General features: G+C 44.3%; 1 protein-coding gene across 1 annotated transcript in view; it reads left to right on the forward strand.

Annotated features, from left to right (window-relative positions):
• The first annotated feature begins 21,507 nt into the window (after positions 1–21,507).
• NEDD4L (NEDD4 like E3 ubiquitin protein ligase) overlaps positions 21,508–22,044 on the forward strand; it is a 315,260-nt gene continuing 314,723 nt past the window's right edge. Inside the window, exon 1 of the mRNA XM_087819121.1 lies at positions 21,508–21,641. Coding sequence (XP_087675247.1) covers positions 21,594–21,641 — 48 coding nt within the window. The 5' untranslated portion in view covers positions 21,508–21,593. The remainder of the gene's footprint in view (positions 21,642–22,044) is intronic.

Below are 22,044 nucleotides of genomic sequence, written 5' to 3' on the forward strand. Positions count from 1 at the left end.
GGGGTGGCAGATGAGGACAGATAACCCTGCTCACAAATATCTTAGTGATGGATTTAACAAGCTTTTCCTTAAAAATGTAAATTCAATAAGACCTCAAATAAAAGATTCAAGATCCCCCCCCCCCAATGGAAAATTAGGAGATTAAGCACTTTCAGCTATATGGTAAGAGGAGAATTGGATTCCAAAGTTTAAAGTGATTCTATGAAAGCCTTTATTAATATTTTCTGTTACCCTGGACTGGTGGCTCAGTTGGTTGGAGTGTCGCCCTGTGCACCAAGAGGGTTGTGTGTTCGCTTCCCAGTCAGGGCACATACCTAGGTTGTGGGTTCAATTTCCAGTTGGGGCACATGTGAGAGGCAATCAATCTATGTTTCTCTCACATTGATGTTTCTCTCTCTCTCTCCCTCTCTCCCTCTCTCCCTCATTCCCTCCCTTCCTCTCTCTCTCTAAAATCAATAAACATATCTTTGGGTTCTCATCCCAGGATTTAAAAAATATTTTCTGTGTTCACAGAAAGAAAACAAGCAGCCAAAACACTCTAAATAAGAAAATACCAATGATGCATTACTCATCTTTAATTAGTACTAATGGGTGCTTTGTAATTAACTCAATTTACTATCCCTTCTTCAGCTGAAACAGCTCTCTTCCCCGCAGTTCCCACAAGATGCTGTAAATTTCTCCTGATTTGCTGCAGATAAGACATTTTCCTTCCCTAACATGCGATGCTGGCTGTCTTTCTGATCTTATGGTCAGATGGCCCCAGGTTTTTTCCAGGAGGTGGCCCAGAGGATTTGGATGTTTTGGGTAACGCTGGTTTCCTCTAGTTGGCCTAGTTCAGTAGATGTTTCTCAAACCCCTTCCCTAAGACCCAAGACTGTGCAGATTTAATGCTATTCCTGCTCACTTAACAGTTCAACGACCCAGGGACCCACTCCTCACCCAGATCCCAGCTTCTTTCCCTTAATAGCAGAGGGAACTCCAACTTCCTGCTTTACTTTCCTTCAGCACCGTTAGCACCACATTAAGGTCTTTATTCTCTCCCACTGACTCCTGTTCTGAGGGTTATAAACTGTTATATACAGTTTCTCCAGGCCAGAGGTTTAATTCCTCCTGATATGCTCCAGTCCAACCAGGAAGAATTTCCTTGGGCATGAGGGTGGGAGGATTTCTGGTTCATCATTTGACATTAACGGTACAGCCCTGTGGATCCTAAGGTTGTGCACGGAAGATCTCCTACTAGACTTACTGGGCTTTGTCTTTTGTGGCTCTTCACTCAAGACAACTGAAGTTCAAGCTCAGAAAACACCCTCAGTGAAAGAGCATCCTCAGTGTTAGGCTTATTTATCTGGGTTTTTGCCTTTACTTTGTTTTTAGCCTATTAGTTCTTTATTATTGTGTCGATTGTTAAAAGCTTTTGAGAAGTTTTTTAAAATACATATATGCATATTTATTCAGGCTACATTTAGGTGTTTTCTATAGGAGAGCCAGCCCAAAACCTCTCGTTAGCCTCAGCACTGGCAATGGAAGTCTGATCTCAGCATGTGACCTTGGGCAGTTTACTTAAGCAATCTGTGCTCAGTCTGCACCTTTGAAAAATGGAGACAATAATAGTATTAGTTCAAAGAACTGTAGTGAAACATACATAAAGCAACAAACATATACCTAGTGCTTAGAACAGTGCCTAGCACATGGCAAGCTCTCAATGTGCGTTGACCTGGCTCTCCCAACCTTTAATAAGCCCCGCCCCCACTGTCAGCTTCTCTTCTCACTTCCCTTCTTGGCTTTTTGTCACAGTTGAACTTAAATAATGATTTCTGCATCTATTATGTAACATCAGTCTCCCCAGTTAGACTAATCTCTAGGAAGAAGGGGCCATGTCTGTCTCACTCAATTCCACCGCCCTAGTTTCTAGTATTTATATGACATGACATGTATTGGGCACTCACTAAGCATTTGTTGAATGAATGGGCATGTATTTTTACATTTTTAAAAAATATGTTTTTATTGATTTCAGAGAGAGAAAGGGAGAGGGAGAGAGAGAGAGAAACATCAATGATAAGAGAGAGTCATTGATCGGCTGCCTCCTGCACGCCCCCGACTGGGGATCGAGCCCCAAACTCCGGCATGTGCCCTGACTGGGAATCGAACCATGACCTCCTGGTTCATAGGTTGACACCCAACCACTGAGTGACGCTGGCCGGGCTCATTTCTACACTTTTAAGAGAGCACAAATAAAATGTGGACTCTCTAGGTGGAGAGGGCTTAGTGGATAATTCCTACCCCTGGTTAAGCATGTAACTCTAAAGTTGGGCCAGATGTGAAGATTTTAACCTTTTGTATCTCAGTTTCCTTTTCTGTGAAATGGGAATAACAATGGTGCCTACCTTGTAGGTTACATAAAGCACTTAGTAGGAGGCCAGCGGGTGGTAAGATCTCAATAAATGCTTTCTGCCATCCTTTTTTTGGTCACTCATGAAAACAGTTCACTTTCAGAGAAAGCCTAGGCTATAAAATCCAGGGGCCAGGATCATCTGGAAAGGTAGAATATAGCGACGCTTTTAGATTTCTTCTTTCTGAAAATGTGTGTGACACGGTGTTTTGATAAAAAGCAGAAAAGGGCTCCTCACGGTGCCTGTGCTCTTGTTCTTTTCACTCCCCAGGCGTGACTTTAGCACTTAGCTACTGGAGAAAACGCTGTACAGGCATTTACAGAAAGAGCTCGGGGCTCCTCGTGCCCTATCAGCCCTCACCGCTTGATTTACAGTTGGTGAGACGGATTATAGACACTCATAAAAGTCCCCAGAGCAAACTAACGGATGTCCTGAGGATGGCAGGGAGGGAATCCACCTCTTAGGTGAGGATCGCGCGCCTCCCAGGCCTGTGGGGGAGACAGCGCACGGCCCCTCCAGGCGCCCGCTGCAACCTGCGGCTGTTTGTGGATCAGCCTTCGGACAGGCCTCATAAGCTCACGGGCCTAGGTTTGCACTGCTTTTGATTTGTGCGAACTTTTTTCATCACCCCTTCGAATGTTGCCAGCGCTATATATCACCACCTCCCGCTGAGGTTCACACATCTTAGTGTCTGGTTTCGGGTGTGATGGGAGTGAGTCTGGTCCCTGGGTGTATTTCACACCAGCTTTTCTTATCTCGTGCTCTAGGGAAAACAGAAGAAATCATGTCATAAGATGGGTAATATTTTCCTATATTGAGGCTGTTGTATGGTGGTTATCTGAGTTGAAATAAGCTGTCACAAGGCCAAAAAAAAAGAAGAAAAAGAAAAGAAAAGAATGAAAGCCTGTTTTGTTCCTCCTGGAATAATGCCCGTGTGCACCGCGTCAGCCAGCTTGAGGCAGCAGTCCCAACTGCCAGCTGCTGTCGCTCACCGCCCAGGGAAGGAGCAGCGTGTTTGTGGTGATTTGCATAACTTCTAAAAAATGCCAGTTTAAATGGAGGTGTCGTCGTATTCAAATAGAACAAGAATGAACTGTCCTTAAAATTGACTGGCAGCGGTGCTTCTCCTCTTAGCTGCGCGTCAGAATCACCCGGGGCGTTTTTGAACGTTCCAGTGCCCAGGTCCCACTGATGATTGAATTAATTTCGAATTCTGCCAGGTCGAGCCCTGAGGTTGGTCCTTTTTAAGTCCCCCCAGGTTATCGTAACAGGCTGCCAGGGCTGAGAACTGCTGAGCTAGTCTCCTGTGATTGTGCAGTAAATCCTAACAGCACGTATGCTTGACAAGCATTTTCCCAGCTGGTGGTAGGAGAGATGTTATTACCCCCAATTTACAGAGGGGAAAACCAAGGTCCAAATTATGTAAATGCTTGTTGGTGGTTTTGCTTAACCACTGCTCAAGTTTCAGAATGCAATAAATGCCTCTGAGGAGCATACACCACGTTAACTTTTCCTTGGCCTTAAAAAAAGGAACCCTTGAATCATACATTTGTAGAAGAGGGCAGGGCCTTATTTGAAATGAGGAAACTGGAAATCAGAGAAAAGAAGGAGTTTCTCTCAGGCATCTTTATGTTCCCTGCACTCCCTAGCACCATGCACTAAACAAATATTTGATAAGTGAAGTGAAATGAGGTGACTAAGGCCACACAGCCCCACACCTGGCCTCTGGTCACTGGGTGAGCTACACCTGCTCCCCATTTGGAGGATGCACATCCCTGGAGTGTGGGGACCACACCTCCCGCATTGTTGGGTGAGTCAAGGTTCTAAATGGCTTCTCTCATTCTTCCCAAAGTACACTTGTTTTATTTTCAAGCATGTAATGATGTTTTGTTTTATTTCAAAAACGTAGTAGCTATTTAGAGAACAGAGATATTTGTTACTAAGTTGAGGTCCAGATTCCCCTCCTCCTGCTCCCCCATCAGCCTCCGTAATGTTACTTTTTGGAAGTGTAGGAAAAGCAAGTTCATGAATGGTCTTGTCTTTGGGCAGGAATTGTTTATTCATTGACACCAGATCTGTCCCTGCCCCGGTCACAAAGAACCATGCCGACACCACCTTAGGCACAGGCATTGTTACGCTTCTCTCCAACTTTCCACACTTGACTCATTTCTCCCTGCCCTGTCTGTGGGCGACACTCTCATTCATAGTCTTCTGGGCTCTGATGTGGCCTTAGCACAGCTCCCACCCCTTGGTCCACCTAGAACAACCCTGAAGAGGGCAGAGTTGGAGGATGCTGGGAGTGAGGCTGGGTCTTGTGACTGCCATAAGCTGGGTCTCTCGTACTTGGGCTGTGACAAGAGTGGGGCTGTGTAGAGGTTGAGACTGTGAGGCGAGGTGCTCTAGGGGCTTTGGAAATGTAAAGGCGGGGCTGGAACATTCTGTTGTTGGTATTGAGTGTAGGACCGTATATGAGGCAGCTGCAGGAGGTTATAGGTCTGGATGACAATATCACCGTCAGTTAGAGAAGAACCTAAAGGAAAGTGAGAGTCATGTCCTGAGTGGACAAACCCACTCTTGGAGAGCCTGAGACCTCTCAACATTGAGGTGCTGTTCACAGAACTATACAGTGTGTTCCTCCCCCTGCAACACAAAATTCTTCAGGGCAGGCACTGCCTTGGTGCTGGGATATAGGCTCAGTGAGTTATACGGGAAGGTGGATATCTCTGAAAGTGGTCACTCTTCTGGATAGACCTGGAGACAGAAATTTGCGTGGCATAGACTGCATGCAGGTGGTATTGAGGCAGACTTGCTTAGGTTCTTAGCTGTGTGGCCTTGAGCTAGCTCCTTAATTTCTCTGAACCTCAGTTTTCCTTTTCTGTAAAATACTATCTACTATATAGGATTGCTACTATTATTTTATTTAAGAACAACTCATTAAATTTCCTTGTATAGATTTTTGTATTTGGTACTGAGATAAATAAAAGATTTACAAAAAAAATAAAGCGAGCTTCCTTTTCCATGCATCTTATTATCTGGAAGTCCATAATAGTATAGGATAGTGATTAATATTAATTATGGCCCCTGAGAGTAACTTCAGAATTGATATTATAAAGGGTAATGATGTGTTTAGTATAGTTGACAAATTTGTTATATTCCTACCGAGTTCTCATTTTTAGAAAATTAATGATCCAAGTGTGTTATACGATGTCTTTCTGCTTGTTTGAATGTTTAACTAAGCTGAAAGTCAAATTTTGGAACTGTGCTGAAGATTTCATAGTTGCAAATGTGGCCCATGTTCTAAATCAGTGACAAGTGGGAATTGAAGCAAGAAATTGGATCAGCCCAGCCAGGTGTGGCTCAGCGGTTAAGCATGGACCTAGGATCCAGGAGATCGAGGTTCGATTCCCGGGCAGGGCACATGCCCGGGTTGTGGGCTCGATCCCCAGCCGGAGTTGTGCAGGAGGCAGCCGATCAATGACTCTCTCATCATTGATGTTTCTATCTCTCTCCCTCTCTGAAGTCAATCAAGATACATTTTTTAAAAAAAGAAAAAAAGATAAGAAATTGGATCAGAGCAGGGATTGTGGTCATCTCCATGGAAGGCTCAGGAAACCTGTATGCTGTGTCCTTGTGGCTGGCAGGGTGTGTGTCTGTGTGTTTCTTAAACTAAGATTCAGGAGATACTAGTAAAATCCCTTCAAAATGACCTTTTAGCTATCAAAATTAAAAATTTTAGAAATAAGAGCTAAAGCCCATAAATTAATTACAGGCACAATGGGGCAAAGTACATTAGATTTTGTTTTTTATAAAACTGATAATCACATTATAAAATTTTATAATAGTTTTTATTTTACTACCTCAAAACACACTTTACAATCATGAGCTAACTAATCTTAAAACTACCCCTACATGACATTATTCTTACAGTCTCTATTTCCTGCTGGGAAATGGAAGATAGAGTGATTAAATGATATATTTAATAAGGAGCCAGGGGTCTTGGCTATTAGTCTTCAATTATAACTAATCATTGGAATAGTATATGGGTAAAAAAAACTCTTGAATAACCTTTTGACCAGTTTTTTATTTCAGAACATTCTAGTCATGAAAAAGAATTGTAGCATTCTTCTCTTAATAAAAATGGTTGTCATGGAAATATTTCAGCTCCCCATGTCCTCCAATTGCCTGCATCGGAACAGGTCACAAACAGGCAGAGGTCCGGCAAAGGCTTTTACGATGGAAGGGAGGTTTGTAACAGGCTACATTACAAAGCTTTCCAAAGTCCATTTCCCCAGCTAAGGAGAAAATAAAGGAACTCTTCTGGGCTCCGCTTGCTCTCTAACCCTGGCTTCCTATTCTGACTGACTTAGGCCGCTCCCTCCTTCTAAAACGAATGCATTAAATCCATTACTGTTTCCCATGCAGAAGTCTTCTTTTCTTTCGATTGGCTAATAAAAATGAAGCTCTGTTTACTGGAAACGCCATGGCATGTCTCAGAGACTATTCCCCTCCAACATTGGGAATAGATGCTGTTTTCCAGACAGTTCCGGCAGTTGTTTGTGCTCTTTAATCAAATGATTTCATTAGCTGAGGCAGTCATTCATTTCATTCTGGCTGGAGACCTACCAGGGTATGATTTTATATTCACAACAAAAACATCCTCCTATTTACCTCCATATAGGAGCAATGTCTGCATCGTGTTCCACGAATTTGTTTAAACACAGCAGTGAAAGAGCAATTATAAGATCCAGCTCAAGCAGGGATGTCTTACATCCTGACTGAAGAAAGAGGTGGAAAGTGCCATCTGAGTGCATGCCTGGATCCATGATTCAGAGACACGTTGTTCCCTTTCACTCCGACGTGGTGTTCCTCCCAGCTCTCCTGAGCTCCATTTGCCATGAATCTTTGTGCAAAACTGGAGAAAACAAGAAATGGATTTTGTCTGGAGATTCTCACCACCACCGTAGAGGTGGCTGCTGCTCAGTGGGGACAGGCAAAACTGGCTTTTGAGACCGTGAATCTAGGAAATAATTAGGCTGCTGCTTAGGTCGTCACACTTAGTACTTGTGTGGGAAGACAAGCTGTGGGAAGAAAAGATTCGCGTATCTGCAAGCACACATATACATGTGTGTACACGTAGCCGGTTTAGAGGGCCTGGAGCAAAATATAAAAGGGGTCGTGTTTATTAAGAGAAGGATGGTGATGATTTGTCTAAATTTGCAGCATTCACAACTAACATGATAAATCGTTCATTCAATGTCCTTTATAATGCTGGAGCTGAAGGACACGAACAAATAGTGCTCAGCATTGGACTAGGTCAGGTTGCTGGCAACCAAGCTAGTATTCTAGTAGTGGCCTGTGGGGGCCATGTCGTGGGACATTGTCATTGCCCTGCTGGTGTAAACTTCAAAAGCTTAAAGGACCTCCTGAGATGCCCAGCAGGCTGTGGCACTCAGTAACTGTTTGCTGCGATGATATATGATGATGATATAACACCTCCCTAAATCTGTTGTCCACAGACTTAACTAAACCTTTTCTTGAGTTTATTTTCATTCTGAGGCTGTATTACTTCTGAGCTTAAGTTCCATGGTATAAGGTCTAAAATGACCTCTTTTCTTTGCCCTAGCCGATTTGGCTCAGTGGTTAGAGTGTCAGCCCTCAGACTGAAGGGTCCTGGGTTTGATTCCAGCCAAGGGCACGTATCTCAGTTGCAGGCTAGAACCCCGGCCCTGGTTGGGGTGTGTGCAGGAGACAACCAATCGATGTGTCTCTCTCACATCGATATTTCTCTCTTTCCCTCTCTCCTTTCCACTATCTCTGAAAAGCAATGGGAAAAAAATCCTTGGGTGAAGATTAAAAAATAAAAAAATGAAAAAAATAAAATGACCTCTTTTAAGCTTCAGAGGCTGCTCTTTCACTTGGGGGTTCTGGAATTTTAGGAACAGACTGAGCCTGTCTCGCATATGTGTCCATGATTTTACAGGCTTTCTTCATTCTCACCCGATCCTTCGTTTTTCCAGGCTGGAGCCTCAGCATTTTCAAGGTCAGCCTCATGTGGAAACATATCTATGTCAAGCTTTCTCACAGCGTAGTTATTATATCTGGGGGAATGTGGTTGGATGTGTATTATAATAATCACATCCTCAAGTCTACTGAGTACTCGGAATTTATAAATACAGTTCAGCCTTCAGGAATACCATCTAATTTATTCACTGACCCTCTTTAGGAGGCAGGCAAGGGTAGGCTTATAGTGAAGTCGTTGCTTAAAGTCTTTTACTTTACTTTCTTTTCCATTTCCCAACACGTCTACCTTCATAGATTCACTTACAGCTCCTAGACCTCGCTCTCTCACTCAGACTTCCATGTCTCTGATCCACTGCTTGCTCTGTCTGGAGTTTATTTTGCGAATGAGTAAGTGGGAAGGAGATAATAGGTTCAACTTAGGACATACTGAATTCGAGACATCCAGGAGTGGTTATGTGGTCGGTTGGCTATATACATACTCTCAGGTTTGGAGCTTGGAAGAGAGGCCTGGAACAGAGATGTATAGTTCAGAGTCTTTGGTGAAGAGACAGTAATTAAAAGCAGGGGGAAAAACAAGACACAATAAAAGATAAGAGAAAATGACCCGGCAAGGAAGCCCTTGGGAACTCATTGTGGAAACGGAGAAGCCAGAAAGGTGGAAGGGAAGCCAGGTGAGTGGGGGGTCAGTGAAGCCGGGAAACAGGACGGGAAGTTTCCAGAGAAAGAAAGAGACCTCTCCTCTGTGGTGGATGCCATCAAGAGAACAAATGAAGTCTAAAAAGTACCCACTGGCTTAAGAAGCAAGTATGCCTTTGCTGAAGTTGATGACAGACATTTCAGTGGGCGTGTTGAGGGTGAGACCTAGACTGGAGTAGTGAGGAGCTGAACGGTGTGAGCAAGTGCAGACCTTTAATTGCGAAGGAAAGGGTCAAGATAAAGAAAAAATTGGAAGGGAATATAAAGCCCAGAGAAAGCTTGTTCTTGATTTCTTTTTTTTGGGTTGGAAGAGAATTTAAATGTTGATGGACTCAGTGGGCAAAAGGGGATTCCTGGGAGGGAATGGGGCCCGGGCCCTTGTGATGTTGGATCTGTAAGAGGAAAATGGGCAAGAAAGGTGTAGGGGGACGCGGGTGCGGATGAGATGTTTCTAGATGTGGTGGTGGGAGTCCTGTTTAATGGCTTCCCTTCTCTCCTCTCCTAGAACCAGGATGCAAAGCCATCCACCGAGAGTGAGGGAGCAGAAGGGACGTCAGGAACAGGAGGGCACGGTTGAGGTTGGTAACTGAAGTCACAGGGCCTGGAAACTCCTGAGCTGCTTTATTTTACTCAATGATTCTGTTACCCAGGTTCAGGCTAGGATAAAGCAGAAACAGCAGAGGAGAGAGGGAAACATAGTTTGAGAGTAATTGCAAGAGAGGGACTGAAATGAGAGACCAGAATTGAAGCTAAACCTGGAGTTAAGACCAAGAGGTCTTGGAATTAGAAGGCAGTGGAGGGGATATTGGTCTTGGTGATGTCAAAGAGCATGTAAGACTCTAACTTGGGGTGTGAGGACTCTATGATCAGAGTTAGTGTTTAAATACTGATTTTGGAGGTGGAGCAGTTTGGAGCGTTGACAAGGTCTAGGATGTAGAGGAGAGGAGTAGGCCATTAGAAATGAGGAGTCAAGGACCAGACCACCCAGGAGGGTGGATGGGACACTTTTGCATATGTACATTGTAGCCCAGGTGGGCTATAGCCCAGGAGCTGAGGTGGATAGAATGATGATATCAGGCACCAAAGTCTTCAATTCAGTAGGTATGTGGATGGAGGGAGGAGCTGTGAGTCGCAGCAACAAGAAGAAAAGGGGAGCAATAACACAAGCCCCAAAGAGATACTTTACAGTATTAAACTTAAACTTCAAAGGTAAACTAAAAAATGTAATGGAATCTATTTTTAACGTGGTGCGGTTTTAACATAGGGTGGCCAATACTATAAGAGTTTTCTGATTTTTAAAAATAAAGACCTTGAATTTACATGATTATGAGAAATTTCTGTAATAAAGCATAGGAGTGTTGTTTCTTTTATATTAATTGAAGTGCAGGCTTCACTGAGCAGATGCTGGGGACCATGCAGAGTGAGTGGCTATTAGCTCCCAGGGCTTGCTGGAATTATCTATCAAAAGGTAACAAGGCCATTTCTCTGGGCTCAGTTTCAACCATGGGAAGCAGAAGATTTCTTGAGCCATAGTGCAAAGATATTTGGTTCTAGGAGAACAAAAAAGAGGGGAGAAATTGTTTTTGTAAAAATCCACAAGAGTAGTTATTAAGAATAGTCTTTGAAGTCTTCCTGATGAAATAGGTGCGGAGACTCAGATAATCTGAGCTTCTTAGCCATTACAGCCTTTGGATGCCCAGACGTTTTGCTTTCATGTGGATGCTTTCCCTGCCTCTACAAATGCTAAGACTGAGCAGGCAGCCTGTGTGTGTGTACATGGCTCCCTGGAAGCTCTCTGCTCTTCTCAAAGTGCTTCTGAGGTCATTATCCTCCTTCCAATAAGCAACACACACCCTTTCCTCTCAGATCTCCAGTAAGGCTGGCCCCGGAGAACTCCAGAGGCATCCATACCACCTCCTGGATACAAAGGAAGAGCTCTCTGGGTGTGAAACCTAACACCAAAAGCTGTGTTGTCCTAGGACAGGCATGAATCCTGGTGTTTTCATTCCACTGTTACAGTTCAAAATTCACTTTCTAAACTCCTGCTTTGTTTCCAGGCAATAGGCTGCAGATTCCCTGAAAAATCTAGTAGGTGAAGTCAACAAACCAGAAGCAAATTACGATGCAATCACAACATTAAGTCAATAAATTGCTATGAGTTCTTGGATATGAAGTTTTAAGAAATGCTTACAGTTGTTTCCATCTGATACCCCCAGATAAGGCAGCTCACAATGTCTACTACCTCATGTATTTCATGGAATTTGGAGATCTGGACAAACTGAGGTCATCTCTTCTTGTCATCTCATTCTCAGAGGCCTGAGCCTGTCATGGGAACCTTTTGTCCTTATGTGTTCAGTGGTGCCATTTCATTTGAGGAACTGCTGGCATTATCAACTACTCCACTCAGTCCTCTCCTGCCCTTTGCACAGGGTGGGACTGTGACCCAGGGTAGGCCTTCTTCGGTTTGATAGGATAGGGTGGGCTGCAAGCAGTTATCTCATTTACTGCATGGAAAATGTCCCTGGAAAGGGACAGGGACCGAGGCAGGACTGTGGGTTTTTGATTTCGTGCAGGAAAGATTTCACAATATGAGTCTAGGTGATTTTTGAGAGTACACTTAGTAAAGCTGGGGACAGTGAAACAAAGGAAGGGCTTAAGATAGATGAGGCAAGATCATAGCAACAGGAGTGAGCCTAGGCAGAGCTGCCTTGGCCCTTTGGAAACATGAGGAATAGTCTAGCCTAGGCAAGGCCACCTTGGCCCTTTAGAAAGAAAGTCACAGAGGCAGAAGAAGTGAGCCAGCTGGGCTGCATGGGCTCAGGAAACAAGTTACAGAGGCAAAAGAGTGAACTTGGAGACAGGTTCAGGGGGTTAGCTCCGGACAAGCTATAGCTACCTACTGCTCACCTGTTTGCAAGTCACCTGAGAATATTCAGGGCTTAGGAGAAAGAAAACAAAGATACATGCCTGAGGAAAGAAGGGGTGGGGAAGAAATGGGTATGCTCCAGGGAGAGGTACACTGGGTCCTTTGTCTTAAGGGTTTTCATCTGTTTTCTAAAAGAAGCAATTTTATGGGAGGTCTCTGGAAGATCTCAATAGAATAGTCACCAGCTTTCCAAGTGTGCCCTTTAATATGCTGATTCATCAAAATGAACATATATGGTCAGGTTCATTCTCTGGTCAGCTTGATCTTCAAAGAATGCCACTAGAGAGGGACCAGAACCAAGGTGGGTCTGCCCCATCAAGATCTGGAATATGTAAATCATTTGCTCCTAAGTGTCCTTGGCTAGGGAAGATAAGACCTTGCAATTTATTAGCTGGCTGCAAATTGCTCAACCTTGTTCAACTATCTGTCTCAGTTTCCCCATTCCATTTGCCAAGGAATTTTCCCAATTTGTTACTATCCTGCCTCAAAGGAACCAGACTACGGAATGAAGCCAAGCACAGATAAGCAGAGCCAAGAGACGAGCCCTGATGATATTCTCTGTACTTCTGGACTCCAGCATGTGTTTGTAATGGTAGGCCAGGATAAACATGGTTCTGCAGTTTTTATTCTTTTAATTGAGAAATATATCCTTGAGATTATGCCATATAGAGAGCATCCTCAATTATTTTTACACCTTTCTAGTACTTCATTGTGTGGACTTATTAATAATTGATTCAACTATTTCTCTTCTGATGGACATCTGGGGTTATTTCCAATCTTTTCATATTTCAAATACATGTCACTTTATATTTGCCAGTGCTGTTAGTCTTAGAAGTGGAATTACTGGATCGCTGTGCCAGTGTAATTTTTGCTAGACGTGGACAAATCCTTCTCCATAGGCACCGTTTTGCACTCTCCCCAGCAAAGTGTGAAAGTCTTACTTCTGCCCAATCTTGTCAACAGAGCATGTTGCCAAACCTTGGTCTTTTCTCTCTCCTGTATTTGAGTCCTGTTCTCTCAAGTCTTGCCCTCCTTGGAAAAGCAAAGCAGCTGCTCACCCATATCCATAGTATCAACTTGATCAGTCTGTGGGACATGAACTGGGGTATGGTCTAGGGATGCTGGTGAGCAGAATCTGTAGTAGGTGGAGGAGTCATCTGTGTTTGGGATCAAATAATGATATAACCAGTGAGACTGAAAGGATAGCTCATAACCCTGGAAAGAGGTAGGAGTGAAGGTGGGGAAGTGGTGGCAGTGATCGCAGTGGGGGTTCCATTTGAAAGTGAGAGGTGTAAAAAGTTGTAGAGAAAAACAGGATGTCTGTTCCCTGCCATGGCCATGCGAGTTGGCTTGGTTTGCTTAACTCATAAAATGTGAAGCCACTGGTCATTAAAGAGGATTTCCAGTATGTGAAATCATCTTTCTCTTTTACAACCTTTTGGAAACTAGATTTTAAGAAACTAAGTAAATCTTTTGGGAACTAAATAATCCCAATGCTCCCTCCACGTCACCCCTGGAGCCATATAAAGATTATGCCATATAGGTAGAAGCTATTTCAACATTGTTAGGGAAAACTTTGGAACTGTTAGTTGAGTTGTTAATGACTTTGCCTCAATCTTCCCGTGTTTAATACCAATAGTAAGTGTAGAGAAAGTCATTTTAGAAGCATACTTTAAAAATCTATTAGTGGAGTAAAGGAGTTCTAAAACGAAAAGACGTATTTCACCGTTTAAATTAAGTAGAGATGTTTTGGGAGTTGTTTAGATGATGATTTTTAAATAAATAATCAATGAACTTGTCAAAATTGTTAATTAAAGCAGCTGTTTTAGAATTTCTACCATAGAGTTTAAGAACATATTTACTTTGCTTTCGACAAATGAAAATGTAACGTGAGGAGGAAAAATACAACCATTCCCCTTTCTACCAAAGAAATTGGACTCAAATAATTGGGCATTTGTGGCATCCAGAAAAATATACACTGTCATTTGCCAGCATACTTCTTGTGGCTGGCTGAGTAACGGCCTCCAAAGATATCTAGGCCCTACTCCGTAGAACCAGTGAATGTCACTTTTTCTGGCAAGAGATTTTTGCAGGTGATTATAATAATTAAGGATTTTGAGATGAGGGAGGGGGGTTTCCTGAACTATCTAGGTGGACACTAAATGTAATCACAAGAGGGAGGCAAGAGGAGGTTTTATTAAAGCTGGAAGAAAGAAGGTGATGTGATGACCTCAACAAAGAGAGGGCAATTCTGAAGATGGAAGGAAAGGCCCTGAGCGGAGGAATGCAAGGAATGCAGCTCTAGATGCTGGAAAAGGCCAGGAATCAGATTTTCCTGGGAGCCTGCAGAAGAGGCCTGGTGGGCGGACACCTTGGTTTCAGCTCCACGATGCTGATTTCAGACTTCTGGCCTCCAGAGCTGTAAGAGAATGCATTTCTGTTGTTTTAAGGACCAAGTGTGTGGTGATTTGTTATGCTGGCTCTAGGGAACTAATTAATACACCTTTCAACTTCAAGGAAATAAGAATTTGGTGTTTGATTTTAAAGTTTACTAAATGAGTTAATGGGAATGAATAAGAATGTAAAGGCATTATTTAAAAACACACACAAAATTACCTCTTTTAGGCAGGAAAAAAAAATGCATTAAATTTCAAGTGCTTCCTTTGTAAGTAAGGTCAACAGAGCTTCCTCAGCTAGCAATTGGTGGTCTAGCTACTCCGAAGGGTCTCCCTGTTAAAAACGATCTTGACTTTTTAAATGTATTGCTAGGCCTGTAGTAAGCATTGGAAATTAATCCTCAGAGGTTCCATGTATTAGTCAGCTGTGGTTTTGACGTCTAGCAAAGATCTCAAAACCTCAGTGGCTACAACAATAAATATTTATTTCTAGTGCACATTGCACGCTGGCAGCTGTAAATTAGGTGACTGCTCTAGGCTGCAGGTCAAGTTCAGGGCTGTTTGTTTCTTGTGTGTCATTATGGGATGTAATGTTCTCTTAGCAGAAAGCAGGAGCCCAAAAAAGGTGGTGAAAACTTGCAAAGCCTCTTATGATTTGTTTTGAACTGGTCACACTGCTACTTCTGCTCATAGGCCATTGGACAAAGCAAGTTACGCAGTCAAGTGCACTATCACTGGGACAGGAACATTTATTCCCCCTAGAAGTGGGGAGGTGAATATTTGCTGAATAGGAAGACATGTACCATACTCCTCCACCCTGAAAAAGCTGAAACCCAAGAACAATGCAGTAAGCAGCAAGTAAATGCTATATCAGCACTGAAATCGAGGGGAGACTGATTTTTTGGCCAGTGCTGAACTTGAGACTTCTGTATCCAACCAAGGAAAGAATGAAGAGAGGGAATATATAAAATGAAGACATTTTAACCAAGCTGCTAAAATCATTAGCCTTATGAAGGTTGAAGCATGAGGACAGACTCTTTTCTTGTTCTAGCTGGCCTGGAAGCAAACTCTTTGAAGTTGTGGTCCTGTGTCAATGCCTGGATGTACATCTGGACATACAGCGGCCCTCCAGATAACCCTCTGATCACTCCCTGAAGGACTCATGTGTCCACTAGACCACCTATCTTGTCATTCACCATCCAGACTGCTGACATCTGACTGATAACTGTCCCAGACCAATCCTAGGGCTAAGGAGGCAGGACTAATACTTCTTAAGAATGTACTTTGTATTCTAAGAACTCTTAACTTTTCTTTCTTCTTTGGAACACTTCTGGGTTTTTGTCTAGCTGTGTTCTCAGTATGCAAACTCTTAAGACCCTTCAACAAATCTTTCATTTATTTCTAGCCAAACCACCAGACTCTTTTAGTTAGTTTGACAAAACCTAGACTCTCGAGTGGGGCTAATGTGGCCCCAGAGTGGCCATAGCTTGTTCTTAGCAATCAACACAAATCCATTTGGGATTTTTATAGACTAAGATTAACCAAATCAAAGCACAACCAAATGAATTTATAATAAACATACATGGAATGAAGTCCCTATAAGCAAGAGTCAGCAGAAACAATGGAAGACACATTCTAAACTTTTAGATATTAGAATTAGAAAAATGTAAGATAATTAATTATGAGATGTTTAAAGACATAACATTTGGAAACACAAAATAAGAAACTAGCAAGAATGATGAGGTTAGATACAGAGAACAAACTGATGATTGTCAGGTGGGAGGGGACTGGAGAGACTGGGTGAAAAAGGAATTAAGAAGTACTATCAGTAGTTACAAAGTAGTCATGGGGATGTAAAGTATAGCTTAGGGAATACAGGCAATAATATTGTAATAACTATGTATGGTGCCAGGCAGGTACTAGACTTATGGGGGGAGTCACTTCATAAATTATATAAATGGCTAACAACTAGGCTGCACACCTAAAATTATTATAAAATAATATTGAATGTCAACTGCATTTGACAAAAAGAACGATGAGGCTAATTTGAAAAGAAGTTAAATGGAACTTTAAATATGAAAAATATTGTTGAATAAAAACTCAACTGATCGATTAGACTCAGTGAAACAGTTATTTGGCAAATGGGGGCTCTGAAGAAATCACTCAGCCGGCAGCGCAGACAGTCAAGGAGGCTGAACGTGTTGAAGGGGTGGAGGGACACCGATAACAGAATGAGAAGGTCTGTGTGCGATGAAGACCATCCCAGAAGGCCAGATACAGAGAACGGAGAAAGGCACTATTTTAAGAGATGAGAGATGAGCATTGTCCAGAAAGAATAAAAACTAAACATCCATCTGTAGAGAAAGCACAAAGTATCTTGGGATAAGTAAAAAGAAAGCCACATGTAGACAAGCTGTAGAAAATTTATAACGCCAGGAACAAGAAGGAACTAAAGAGAAGGCAAATGCCCTCCAAAGGAACAGTAATTAGACTAAGAGCTGCCCATTCATTATCAACAACAGAGGCCAGGAATCAGAGGAGTGGCATCTTCCAAGTGCTGAGAACAAGACGACCATTTTATCTGAGGGAAAACTATTGAGTAGTTTTTCCTAAGGGTTGTCCTGTCTCCCAGAAACCTCTACATAAATAGATTTTACAAATAAGACTTTGGATGATACGGGTGGGTAAAAATCAATGACACTAGTCACATTTAGAACATTTATTTACATCTTTCCACATTCCACAACAGCTTAGAGTCTGCTTCTAATACATAATTTTCAACATCTTGAGCGGATGAGGGCAGATATTTTCAGGTAAACATTACTAAAGGAATTCAAGAGGACGTCCCTCAGGAAGAAGGAAAGTGATCCCAAAGGAACGTCTAAGAAGCAACAAGGAATCCTTCGAAACAACACCATAAAACATATTATTAGTAAAGCTAAAAAAAAAAAGGTATAATATAAAAATAATATCTAATTTGGTGGTTTAAAAAAGAACAGAATGAAACTAGAATACCATGGAAGTTATACCACGGAAAGAGTTGATCAAAACAGAGTTTTAAACTTCTTGTACTGATCAAATGGGCGATTAAGATATTACCTTTTGATCTGTTAAGTTAGGCATGCGTGTAAAATATGAAAGGTGAAACAGTAAAAGAATAGAAATGCCGTGATTAACATCCCAGCCAGGAGGGGGAAACAAATACAGTAATACACAACAAGGAACAACAACAGTGCATCTCCATAAAAGGACACATTAATAAGGAAAAAATATACACAAAGATGTGGAAGCAAATCCAGATATTTTTAGAAATACTAATGAATAAAAAAAAGGTAAATAGCTAATGAAGCCAGTTAAAAGGCAGGTATTTTGTCAGATTGGAAAAAAATAAGAATCATGTATCTATATATCAGACAATATTATTTTTTGAGCGCTAGAATGAATAGCACATAGGTGTTCCAAGCGTGTTTCTTTAAAAGTTTAGCTATTTGAATACGAAAAGATTAGCTATTTAAAATCATTCTTTGCTACCCACCTATATACTTGTCAAAAGTCTGAAGCACGGTTTATTTCCTTATGCAATCATAAACACCTTAAATTTGTGAGATTTCTCTGTGTCAGCGAATGCTGCTAAGTGACAAGATGACACCAGTTTTTACAGGTACATAGCCATCTTCAAATGTCGCCTCTACGATCTTTCTTTTTATAGGACACAAATCACCAAAAATTGAAGAGGAAACTAGTGTTATTTATATGAAACAGACAAATACATGGCACCACATATTATTCAGTTTTGGGTACTTAGACTTGATTCAGGTATAGTTTGCTAGGCCAACTCAATTTACAAAGAGGCTTAGCATTCAGATGTTCCTCATTTGTGATTACCCCTTGTACTTTAAAATTGTTCCTGCTAATTTTTCATTTCTGATGATCCAAGCAAAGAGCATTTACCAAACACCCACAGTATCAGATCTAAGATGTTAAGAGCAGCCTCCTAAGGGAACAAGCAGAGCACATTCTAGAGAACAATCTACAAGTTAGGTTCCACATAATTGTTGGGGAGACGCGAAACTGACTGTAGGATGGAACATAGTTTTGCTTGGGGTAGGACTGCTGAATAGTTTCTCTTAAGGGTTGTCCTCACTGCCCTCTCCCAAGAAACTGGATTCCTAATCTAAGACTTCAGTGTGGTAGTGGGTGGGTAAAACTGACCCATGATGCTAGTCATATTAAATATATTTATTTACGGCCTACCTCATTTCACAAAGGATTTGAGTACGTTTATAACACGTAATTTCCTCTAAATTGAAAAACATTTAAAAAAATCAGGATCATAGAAAATAGGTAAAGAGTAGGAATATAAGTCTAGGCCAGAGATCCCTCAAATTAGCTGTGTATTAGAATTACCTGGGGAGCTTGTAAAACTCCTGATGCTAATGTGACACCCCTGCACCAATTAAATCAGAGTTATGGGGGTGGGAGGCAGAGAGCAGGAGTTTTAAAGATTCCCCAGGTGTTACTACGTGCAGCAAATTTTGGGAGCCACTGGCCAGGGCTGCCATTCTCAGCGTCGCACGCATGTTAGCATCACCCGGGAAGCTATTGAAATTAGTGATGCTCGTGCCCCTACTCTGAACCAATGAAATCATAGTCTCTCCTGCTGGCTACCAGGCTCTTGGGCATTTTAAGCCTCCCCAGGTGATAACAATGTACACCCAGGGTAGAGGACATTGTACTGGGAGAAAGCTGGCACATAATTACACATGGGATTGATTTTGTTTTTATGGGTTCCTTTATGGCTTCAGGCCATAAAATTGGTCCTGGGTTTCCTGGTGGCCAAAGTAAATAGAAAAACAATCAGTTGAAATCATTTTTGTCATCCATAATGCAAAAGTTTATCAATTCCCTGGAAGAAAGCGATCTTTTTCTCACGGCTTGACATACATGTCTTGCTGGACTGTTCTTATGAGGGCCTTTGAATGACGTATGGATCACAAATTTTATAAACACCCCTTCAATAAATGACAGATGGCAAGTTTCATATTGTAGTTTCTCATAATCATCCCTCAGGGAAAGCCTAGGACATGACCCCAGAGTGCAGGCAGATGCAGACTGTTGTGCGTGTGCGTGTGGGGGGCGGTGAGAGCAGGAGGGATGCAGAGAGGAGGGAGAGGAAGCATGACACACCTCTATGGTTCCCAGGTCATATGGCCTCACCCAAAGGTAAGGCCTGGACCTGTGCACCTCCAGGTGTAGGAATGGTGTCCTGTGTAGTTAGAAACTATAATTTTCTTTTAGAAAAATTTAAAGATCTACTGCCCCGCCCCCCACCTCCCAATCATGTAAATTTACAAAGCTTGACAAAGGCCTGGCTAGGGAGGGTATAGAAGCAGCAACTTCTATTTAGCCAGGAAAAATGAAGAGACCAGTCTTTTAAAACGCCCCTCGATAAAGATGATTTTTTTTTTCTCAGTTGGGCTTTTGTGACCTCTAAGTACTGTTTATTTAATGGCTCACGATTTGTAGAAGGTTTCTGAGTAGGGTGTTGACTGCCATGGGGCTGAGCCTTGAAAGGAAACCCATTATATGGCACACGTTTTAAACCACAGTAATGTTCTAGGGAAGCCAAGGATAGCTTAAATTAGGACGGGTGTGCCCCTTTTCTTTTGCAAACAATCTAGGAGGGCAAACAGCAGATATTGTGTAAAGTAGTGGGATCGGCTACAAGGTTTCTTTGGATCACGTGAGTTCTCCTTTCTTGAGAAACTTACTTGAGCGAAAATCTTAAGCGCACCCTGTTAATATCCAAGCAGGTACTTGGATGTTCTCTTTTCAGGGCAAATAGCATGTTCCGCTTGTTTTCTTTTTGTACTCATAGCTGCATTTCACATCTAAATTTAAGAAAGTCTTCCTCAAACAATCGAGTGACGAATTTCTTTCACTTATTTAAAGCTGTGTCCGGGATTCCTATAAATCCGAAGGATTACATGAACCGCTCGCTAGAGAAATAGCATCTGGGATGTGGAGAGAACCCCACAGTGGCAAATAAGTCGTCTTAATGGTTTGCATATGCGGAGAATAACCTTAAACTTGGGTTTGATATTTCACACCGCGGCTCACAGGCTAGCTGCCTTTTATTCAAAGAGCCACGCTGCTGTCAGCGGGTGGGTGTGCCCTCGGAGCGGGCGCTGTGTTGGTTTTGTTCCCTCCAAGGTTGGCACAGGCAGTGGCGACTCGCGGCCACAGCGCGGCAGCCTCTTCGCGGCTGGCGGCGGCTCCGGGGCGCTGACAATGCGGCCAAGCCCGGCTCGCTGGGGCGGCCCGGGATTGAGAGGGGTCTAGAAACATCCATCTCTCCCCCTTTAACAAGTACGGCGAGTTCAAGGCTCCTGATAAAAGGGCCACGGGGAAGGGGAATGGGCTGAGTGTTGCTTGTTTCTTATTGAAAATGCCTTCAGCGCCCCCAAATGCCCAGCCCGCCTCCTCCCCAAAGCACAGGGAAAGCGGGAGAGGAGGGTGGGTCGGCGCCGAAGGCCAGGTCCCCACGGGCACTCCCCTGCGGACCCGCCCCGCGGCCCGGTGAGCCGCGTGAGCCCGGCCGAGCGCCTCCCGAGGCCAGGGGGTGGGGTGGGGGCGTGGGGGCAGAACTCCGCCGCCCCGGCTGCCCGCGGCCTGCCGCGCAGCCCGGCCTGTGATTGGCTTGGGGGGCGCGTGTGCCCGCCCCGGAGAGGCGGGGAGGGTCCCCCGGGCGGCGGGTGGGAGGAGGAGGAGGAGGGGGCGGAGAGAGCGGGGCCGGGAGTGAGCGAGCCGGGGGGCGGGCGAGCCGGGCTCCCGAGAGCCGAGAGCAGGCGGGGAGCGGCGCGCGAGCCGGGAGGGAGGCGCGAGGCGCGGGCCGCGGGAGGGAAAGCCCGGCGGGCTCGGCGCCGCCGCCGCCGGCCGCTGCACCGCGCGCTCTCGGCACCGCCGGTCCGCACCCGCAGCCTTTCGGGAGGAAGCGGCGCCAGCAGCAGCCGGGCGCTCGTTCGGGCTGCCTCACCTGCGGCGGGGCGCGCGTACCGCCGGGTGCGGGGCCGGCCAGCCCCGGAGGAGGAGTGCAGCCTCGGCCGTTGGCGCCGCAGCCCAGCCGCCCCGGAGTGCCTCCGACCCGCGCGGGGCGCCGGCTCCATGGCGACCGGGCTCGGGGAGCCGGTCTATGGACTTTCAGAAGACGAGGTGAGCGGCTCTCCCTTCCTTCCCGGGACTCCCCGGGGAGTTCCTGCCCGGCGCCGGCAGGGGATGGGACTAGGGCGACCCGGGGCTGCGCGTTCCCCGCGTCTGCCGGGCAACCCCAAATGCCGGAGCGCCTCGGAGCGGAGTCCGGGCGGGGGGTGCCGGGGCCTTTCCGCCGGGCGCCTGCGCCACCTCCCCCCCGCCGAGCGCATTGTTTGTAAATAAAGCGGCGCGACGCCCTTGGAGCCCGGGTTCGCTCGGCCGCTTTCCGCCTTTGGGTGGGAGGAGGCACGTGCGCCGCTGCCCAGGAGTTACCCCTCCTCTCGCAGCCTGGCCTCCCCGGGCCGTTGGGCAACTTTCCGCCTCTCACCCCTGCTGCCTTGGGAGTCCATGATGTGTGTCACGT

The sequence above is a fragment of the Miniopterus natalensis genome, chromosome 7, assembly GCF_054644295.1.
Source record: "Miniopterus natalensis isolate mMinNat1 chromosome 7, mMinNat1.hap1, whole genome shotgun sequence".
Taxonomy (NCBI): domain Eukaryota; kingdom Metazoa; phylum Chordata; class Mammalia; order Chiroptera; family Miniopteridae; genus Miniopterus; species Miniopterus natalensis.